General features: G+C 41.9%; 1 protein-coding gene across 1 annotated transcript in view; it reads left to right on the top strand.

Moving 5' to 3' along the window:
- GEMIN8 (gem nuclear organelle associated protein 8) overlaps window positions 1–4,634 on the top strand; it is a 41,436-nt gene extending 36,802 nt beyond the window's left edge. Inside the window, exon 4 of the mRNA XM_077296763.1 lies at window positions 3,605–4,634. Coding sequence (XP_077152878.1) covers window positions 3,605–3,861 — 257 coding nt within the window. The 3' untranslated portion in view covers window positions 3,862–4,634. The remainder of the gene's footprint in view (window positions 1–3,604) is intronic.
- The last annotated feature ends 4,920 nt before the right edge of the window (window positions 4,635–9,554 follow it).

Raw genomic sequence — 9,554 nt, forward strand, 5'->3', positions numbered from 1 at the left:
GATGTGGGAGCTACAAAGTCACAGAAAACTTGGTCAAAGTTGAAGGAAAGATGAATGCAGCACATTATCAGCAAATACTGGAGGCAAATTTTCACTCATCAGCCCGGAGGCTGCACATGGGACATACTTGGACGTTCCAACATGACAACGATCCAAAACACAAGGCCAAGTCGACCTGTCATTGTCTACAGCAGAACAAAGTGAAGGTTCTGGAGCGGCCTTCTCAGTCTCCTGTCCTCAATATCATTGAGCCACTCTGGGGAGATCTCAAGCTTGCAGTTCATTCTAGACAGCCCAGGAATTTACAGGAACTGGAGGCTTTTTGCCAAGAAGAGTGGGCAGCTTTACCATCTGAGAAAATACAGAACCTCATCCACAACTACCACAAAAGACCTCAAGCTGTCATTGATGTTAGAAGGGGCAATATACTATATTAAGAAATGGGGTATGTGAACTTTTGATTAGGGTCATTTGGATATTTTGGGTAGTCATTATGATTTAAAAAGAGGAAACACAGTAGTTTGACAATAAATGGCTTCACCCAACCACTAACCATGAGTGGAGAAAATGTTTAGGTGTTATCATTCATGTTCTCTGTAAAAAGGCCAAGAAAGCAAAAATTTGCTGGGGTATGTAAATGTTTGAGCACAACTGTATATGGAAAGACTATTGTGAATGGAGGTCTCATGATGCTCCCCCAGCATGTTATTGGGTCAGCAGTTTGTATTTACACACCTGACCCTTTTTTTCTCCAAGATGAGGACAGTCTAGCGGTGTCTAATTCATATAGATCAATTCAGCCCTTTAATGTGTTAAGTAGATGTGCACATTTTAGGCGCTGTTAACATCTGCATTAGAAATATTGTCTTTTTGTGCAGGAAAACATAATTTGTTGAAGAAATGAATGTCACATGACAAGTCCAAAAGATCCCATGGACTATAATGGGGTCCTTGTGGGTTTCTTTCTCAGTGTCCGTCATTTTAATGGAAAACCGAAGCTCCGTTGCAGATGTGAACTGAGCCTTAGCATTCTTTTCAGGTGATTCTGAGGATTTGTTGGTGACTTTTCTCATCATCAGACCCCTTAACATTCTGCATTAGTGACAGACACACACTTCCTTGATAACTAACAGTTATTAAATGATAAAAACACAGACCTTGTGGTAAAAACATGTTTTACAATGAAAACCAAATACCCCTTACTGCATGAAATTGAGTTGTCAGGAATTGGCTCATGGCTTGGCAGCGCTACTTCATTTTTTCCACTTGATGCTTTCCTTTTTCCAACCTGGCACTTGTGCTGCAAGAGATTTTGTACATTCCCACTTCCCCCTCATCACCCTTTTGTATGCTTTAGCTGTGCATCTGCTGCCATTTACCAGGGAAATTCTGACTCATGCCAGGATCTGCTGTGTGCTACGGTTTCTTGCAGGTCATCTGAATTCACCTCTTATGCAGGGGAACACTTAGGACCAAACTGATGCCGACTTCCGTCCTCATGAGCGTTATATGCACAAACACATACCATTATATACTGGGCCTATGGGTCTGCCAACAATGGAGCCGTTCTAGCAGTCAGTCAGATTTCAGTCTTTGGTTTTATGGAGAGGTAAGAAAATGTAAGATCTGAAAGTGGTCTGATTGCTTTTTGCTAGGCACTTCTCTACTTGTCATTAGAAAAGTCCTGCGTTTGCAGTGTGCTTCTACGGCTTTCCAACACATGTGAATTGGAAACCTGATCTGCCACAAACAGAATTATATTGTAGAAAAGGAAAACAAAAAAGTATAACAAAGAATAATATAACGCTGAATATACGGTACTTTATTTGTTCTGGACACTCCTGAATTTAACAACCTTTGCTTTTTTAAAGAATAGTTTTACTGATCTAGATTTATAGTGTTGCCATCTTTTCTATTTCCAAGTACTACAGTTAGTAGGGACATAAAATGCCTTATGAAAATAAAGAAATCAGTCTGATAGCGGATGGTGAGGGGGCCTGACAAGTTCCCTTGAAACCGTGCTTCCCAAACTGTGACCTGAGCCTCACTGATGAGGCACTAACAAGTTCTTGGCAAGGCACAGCTAGGGTAATAGTATTGGCACAACTAGTGATCATCGCCAAACATGCCCATCTCTGGTGTAACACTATAATTGACATCATATGAGCATAGCGTAATGATTTAGAGGAAAAATGAAAGTCACGTGGATTATGATCGAAGGAGAAACTCTGACATCTGTGGCCGTGTTGTTGAGGCCCCAGTGGAAAAGACCGAGTCCTGGTCTAAAGGGATAAGAGGGCTCGTTCATGAGAAATACTCTTCAGCCCTTTAGGCTAGGTTCTCAGATCACGTATTTGTTGCCAATATGCTAAGTACAGTACAATATAGAGGTTGGTAAATGTATTTAGACAGTATGTAGAAATTCTGCCCAAACCACGGACAGCATGAACCAGAGCCTGGCTTCACCATTGCAGTCAGATATGTTTTACTTTGAAATACTGCAACAAGTCAGAGAAATCATCGCACAGCACTCGGCCCAGTGTTGCTGTATGGGGCAGCTCACATCTGCGATTATTTTCTCATGCCGAATTGTCATGCTGTGATTGGCACTGAGACTCGCGATAGATACTACTGCACAGGCGTGGCCGCCTGCACCACTTTTGATTGTGTTTTTTTTCCCAACATAACAAAATTAATATGCATATTATACATCGTATCATGCTACAACGCATGCACCGCCTGCGTGATGAAAGTTTTTTATTTTTTCAAACAATAGTATATTTGGCATGTAAAATAGGAGGTAGGTGACCGAGGAATCGGTGACCTGTCATAAACCCATAAACGTCCATATGTAATCAGAGCACCACATGTAGCCGCCCCAGAGCACGAGCATCTCATGAAGTGAAAACTGAAAATAAAGATTACACAACAACCACAAGACGGATTTCATCACCCAAGGTATCATTTTATTCAGTATAACGGCGCCGACCTGACACTGTGTGCAGGTTACTGTGCACAATCCTGCTGACAGGTTCCCTTTAAGCTCATATTAATTAAATATCTGTGTCTTGAATGTGTTTTGGTAAACAGATAAAATGGCAAAACTTGTTACTAGGGTTGAGCGACCTTGACCTTTTTAGGGTCGAGTCATGTTTTGCGAAACCTGACTTTTTGAAAAGTCGAGTCGGGCGAAATCAGCCGATTACTGCGAAAAGTCGAGGATCGGCCGGAACACGAAACCCTGTGCACGTCCATGGGGATTTTTTTTTTTTTTCTCTCCCTCTATCCCTCTATCCCTCGTCTGCGACTTATGAAAATGAACGATCCGTTTCGCTCAACCCTACTTGTTACTGTCAAACTACAAGGTGCAATGAATTAAATGGCTGGGAGCATCATAGAGAATAAATGCAATTTATGGAAATGGGTAATCCATTACAAAGAGAGCAACCTGTTAGAAAATCCCTCCATTCTACACATGATGCATCTTTTGGATTATGGAAATATATTATTTTCATATCTAATAATCAGATTATAACCTATTGTGGTGATAGGATATACATTTATGCTTTTTTTTTTTTATAAAGTATAACTTTTATTATTTCAGAGCGACAGCAGCAACTTGAGGAGGAAATGCATGAGCAATATGTAGATGCCGGTCATGATCTGCACATCCCCACCAAAAGATCAACTCATCCTCCGTCTGAAAAACCTGGAGAAAGACGCAGAATAGAGATGAAGAAACTTTATGGAGAAGATGCTGCACAAATCCAAGGAATGGAAACTGCCATGCAACTCAACTTTGATAGACATTGTGATAAAAAGCTGCCCAAGTACTGGCCGATCATCCCATTAAAGCTATAAGTCTCTGGGCGGAGATGAGCACTTTACATTACTGTATGTAGGAGTAATAATAGTAACCACAGCTGTATCAACTTGTAAAAGGAGCCGTACAGCTGGGTGTTCATCTACTTGAGCAATAGATTCCTACCCTGCATCCAAACACAGGATATGTTCACAAACCGTTTTTCAAGTGGATTTTAACAATTATTCAGAGTTGAAATCCATGTGAAAACCAATCACAAACCTGATTACACTGTTTGATTGAAATGTGTCAGCCATAGTGGGTCACGTTAGGGTTCCTTTACACCAGCCAATGTGCGGCACTAAACAACAGTAGAGCAGCAATTTGTGTGCTGATCAGTGGTGATTTTGTTTTTTGCCTGTTTACTCAGACAGCCGTAATTCCCACATACACAATGAATGATCGGTAAGTGCACGTAGGCTGCCATTGTTCTCTGCAGCATGGGTCCTGTTTACACCAGCCCCTGTTTACACAGGACTCCGCATTCAGAGAACTGCTAGAGCTGCTGCAGCGAAAACTGATTTTATCAAAATGACAGCAAGCGGCCCAGGAAGTGACACACTGCTGTAATCGGGGCCCCTACATCATGCTTGTAAGAGAATACATAGCAAAAACCTGCTGACTGATTCCCATTTTTCCGCAGATATATGTTTACATACAAGCCATCTTTATGTTTTTGAATTTTTTACTCAAATGGTTGCACTAATGTAATTCAAGTCCTCTTCGGTCTACTGTTTCCTGCTTAAGAATTATTAAAATGTTGTTGAATATCTTAGGCCTCATTCAGATATGTCAATTTCACCCATATTTTCTATATTGATCGAGAGTCTTCATTAAATCACAGTGTGGTGAATGAATCCAATTCACATATAGCAAGGAAAATGTACATGATTTTCTGGCCACTTGACATATTGTTCCCTGAAATATCACCCATTGGGTTGTGGTAAAATATGCATGTCATGCACAAGGATTGTGGTAAACTAAGGAATGGATTTTGTTTCCAGCATACTATTCGTGGTCTCACCATAATCTTGACCTGCTGCTATTAGAGGCCGGTGATGGCTGTGTAGCAGATGCAATGGGAAAGATATGAACATATGACATAGGGGTTATATGTTTCAGATCAAAACTCAATCACTCCCAGTAATCTCTCTCAAGTCCAGTTCATCAACGCACTGGAAATGCTCGGTCAATCACAGGCTAGGGCTGGTAATCGCTGCTGCTGCCAGTTATTGGCTGAGCAAGCATTTCCAGATGGCCATTCCCTTTAAAGTATGCAAACCCAACATCTTTTTTCAAGCGGATTCCGTTCCGAAAACCTTTAGAAAAAGCGCTGAGTAAACACTCAGAAGAATGAGCACGTGCATTTATGGAAATACGACTTGCTGTTCACACGTTCAGGCTTTTGAGCTTCTTTTTACTGCTTCAGGTTCCCAGTGATACCAACCTGTTAAAATTACTGAGCTGACCATTCTTCAGGTGTCTTCTGCTCTGGTGGAGATGTCCTATAATTTATAATAGAAAAAAATAAATAAAGGTCAGAAAATGGAAGCTAAAAAGAGACCTTAAAAATAATAAGCTGAATAAGCTGTCATGTGCACAGACCCTTACAATAAATGGAGCTGTGCTAGTAGTCTGCTCAGACAATGGCCGGGGTGGCTAATGTGTATGGAGAAAGATTAGAGGGGCTGCAGCACTAAAGCTAGGTCACACTCCGTCTGTGCCCAGCAGTGGCAGCAGTCATGATTGCATCTGTACACCATAGGGGACCTATGAATACCGCCTGTTTAAGGCAGCACTTTTCTATACAGTAAGGGAAACTAACTCCTATATTGACATGCATACCTGCCAGACACCCCCCAAGCTGCATTATCCGCACTCTCCCTCTTCCTGAACCTGCCAGACACCCCCCAATTTACATTATCCGCTCTGATTGACAACCCTCGCAGTAGGAAAGAGCTGATGGCTGGCCCTCCTCCTTGCCTCCAGTCTTCGGCAGCTCACTATACCTCCAGTAGTGAGCAGCGCCCCCACAGGCGGGAGCCAGGAAAGAGAGTGCGCCTGCACTGATACTGAGCTCTGCTGGACTATTGGGGTGTCAGTGTCTCACAGATTTAAGTTCAGGTAGCTCTCGCTGTGGGAAAGTGAGCACTGTAAATTGGGATTGGGACACATTAAAATGTATGCTGCTGGTGTGGTTTTCTTTTTTCGAGAGGCAGTGTCCCCTTTATCACTGGTTGAGTATTTTAATATGCGATTCGAGGATGGCAGACTCGCTTTAACATCTGTGTTATGTTTGCTTAACTCTCTGTGGCAGGATATACCCAAAGCGCACAGACAATCCTTGAGTCCTGTCTATTTGGTAGCCAAAAAAAAGAAGGAAAATAAATCCATTGCCAGTGATCCTATAAAGTAACCCAGTTTTATTCAAGAAAAGTCCATATTGCAGAGTCTACAGCCTCAGCAGCTAGGTAACAAGTCTACTTGATTTTTTTTTCTTTTCCGTTATTGTACCCAAAAGTAGAAATAGATCGTGTAGAAAGAAAAATATGAAGGAATGCATAGCCAATGTACTGTGTGAATATGGCCTAAGGAATAAGAAGCTGCAGCTCTTGTAAGAAATGGGGTGCCCCTGCACTGACTGACAGCCGGCCTTAATGTTGAGCTGCTGTCAGTCAGTGTCGGGGGGTGCGGTTACAGCCACCACTCTCTATACACAAAGTGGTGATTGAAACCATGCCGGCGCCACCCCAATGACTGAAACTCAAACACTGCAGGGCTATTAGTGTGGGAACTGAGCAGGTCCAAAACGATATAAACCTATAGATTAACCCCACACAATATGTTCAGGTTAATAGCATTTTTTCACGTGACCGGATCCCTTTAAGCAAGCTTAACGACAACTTCACCTGGCAAACACATGTTTTCCTTCTTCGTTGGGTGAGTGGCAGCCTGTTTACACGGGCTGATTTATCAGGAAACAGTATCAGAGTGTAAATGCATCCTAAGCCTGGAAGAGAATGGTAAAGGTACCAGAAAGATCTTGCCTCCATTGTTTCACACTGCATGTAGAAATCCAACAGCGATCACTAATCTTCGGCTGATCTGTTCCATTTTCATTTATAAAATTGAAATTGTGTAGTGGGCGGGGCATACTTGAAGGGGTGTGGCTTCACAATCTTCTTAAAGGGATTGTTCACTTCTTCGATAACCCTTATGTTTCCCCCTTATAAAATTGCACACTTATACTGACCTCCATTACCAGTGCTGTCCCAGCTTCTGCTTTCACATCCTCTGAATGTATGTTATTTGCCTCAAGGTGGAGAAAGTGAAGCCAGCGCTGACTGGTCGCAGGGATTGTGTGACATAATGCTACATGATCCCTGGGAGAGCCGATGCCAACATAGCTGGAATGGCGTCAGCACCCAAGGTGAGTTTAAGTGTTATTTTATAAGAGGGAAACATATGGATTGAAAAAGGGGTTGTCCGAGTAGTGGACAACCCCTTTACAGGCGGATGTTGTAGTACAGCCAGGCAATATAAAAACAAAATAGAAATAATGAGAGAGGTGATAAAGGAAGGCATTACTGGGACTTGTGTTCTTCATTTTCTTTACAATCAATAATTGTTATCTGTGAACAATACTGGCCAATAATAAAATGCATTTTAAGCCTTGGAAGTCTGATTATTCCTGATTTGTTTGAACTGTGACGATTGTCCCAATAGTTGGGTTTTAGCCTCTGCTTTGAGATCTATAAATGGATTATTGTCAGGGACAAGGGCTCCACAGAGTATAGATTGTATAAATATCAGTGATTCACACCTATTGCAAACATGTACAAAAATCAAGCATCCACGAAATATCCATAGACAAATGATCTTGGACTGAAGAATAAAGTGGCTATAAGGCTGGACTCACACAACTGTAATGCATGGATGGCCCTTGGGCATCTAGAGCCAAACTTGGCGGCCTTATATATATAGTCGCATGTAAGCGTTTGGGCACCCCTGGTCACAATGACTGTTATTGTGAACACACATTTCAAGAAAATACTGCTGAAATGCTAATGTGTGAATGAGCCCTAACAGCGAACATAGGATAAAGCTGGTACAGTGGTCAGCCATTGGAGCAGGGTCTGACAAATATGTGGTGTACCCTGGTCAATATTACAGACGAATGTATATCTGAAGGCCATCGTTTCCTTATTGCTACCCATATGAGACCTAGATCACTCATGTGTCCTCAAATTCTGTCCTTCTGTACAATTTATTGTCTACAGTTCAATAACCAGAAAGAATGTTGTTGTCAGATTTTCTTTTGACTGTCCCGGCATAAGCCAATATTTTCCTTTTTATTACGTGGAAACCAAATGCTTGGATCCCTCAGGGACTGTGGTCTTTGTGGTAACTGTAAGATAGAATTAGAGGGAGGAAATATATGGTGGTAATTCTGAGTGTATTTGTTTTCAGTAGGTTTTGCTATATTTATAGACCACTTATTATTATTTTTCTCTCTCGACCTGGCATAAATTCCGTTAGCACATTTACAAAAAAAACCCACCACAATATAACTCCTAAGGGATTATCTGCATCAATAATAAGCTTATTTACAGAATACAGAAAATGTTAGAAATTTTCTATTTTAATGAGGCTACTCTGATTTGCACAACCTCTTATCTGATATTGGTAGAAAGCTGAGGATTTTCTTGGAGCACCACATTCAGTTGCTAATGTGGAAATAGGTACAATTGCTATGTAATTTGATTCTCTGCAACAACTATGTTTTTCATATATACTAAATGGACACTTTTACGCTATGGTCACACGATCAGTATTTGGTCAGTATTTTACCTCAGTATTTATAAGCCAAAACCTCGAGTGAAACAGTCAGAGGAAAAGTATAATAGAAACTAGTGATGAGTAGTGTTGAGCGATACCTTCCGATATTCAAAAGTATCGGTATCGGATTGGATCGGCCGATATCCCAAAAATATCGGATATTGCCGATACCGATACCCGATACCAATACAAGTCAATGGGACACAAGTATCGGAAGCTATCCTGGATGGTTCCCAGGGTCTGAAGGAGAGGAAACTCCTTCAGGCCCTGGGATCCATATTCATGTAAAAAATAAAGAATAAAAATTAAAAATATGGATATACTCACCCCCTCCGACGGACCCTGGACCTCAGCGGTGCAAGCATCTGCCTCCGTTCCTAAGAATGCAGTGAGTGAAGGACCTGCGATGACGTTGCGGTCACGCACCGGTCACGCGACCAATCACAAGACAGCGACGTCATCACAGGTCCTACACTCAATGCATTCTTAGGAACGGAGGCAGATGCTTGCACCGCTGAGAGCCAGGGTCCGTCGGCGGGGTGAGTATATCCATATTTTTTATTTTTATTCTTTATTTTTTACATAAATATGGATCCCAGGGCCTGAAGGAGAGTCTCCTCTCCTCCAGACCCTGGGAACCATACGCACCGCACACGCTGAAGATGACTGGGAACTTATAGGAACTTCCGATTCCGATTTCCGATATCACAAAAATATCGGAACTCGGTATCGGAATTCTGATACAGCAAATATCGGCCGATACCCGATATTTGCAGTATCGGAATGCTCAACACTAGTGATGAGCGAATATACTCGTTACTCGAGATTTCCTGAGCATGCTCGGGGGTCCTCC

The sequence above is a fragment of the Ranitomeya variabilis genome, chromosome 3, assembly GCF_051348905.1.
Source record: "Ranitomeya variabilis isolate aRanVar5 chromosome 3, aRanVar5.hap1, whole genome shotgun sequence".
Lineage (NCBI taxonomy): Eukaryota > Metazoa > Chordata > Amphibia > Anura > Dendrobatidae > Ranitomeya > Ranitomeya variabilis.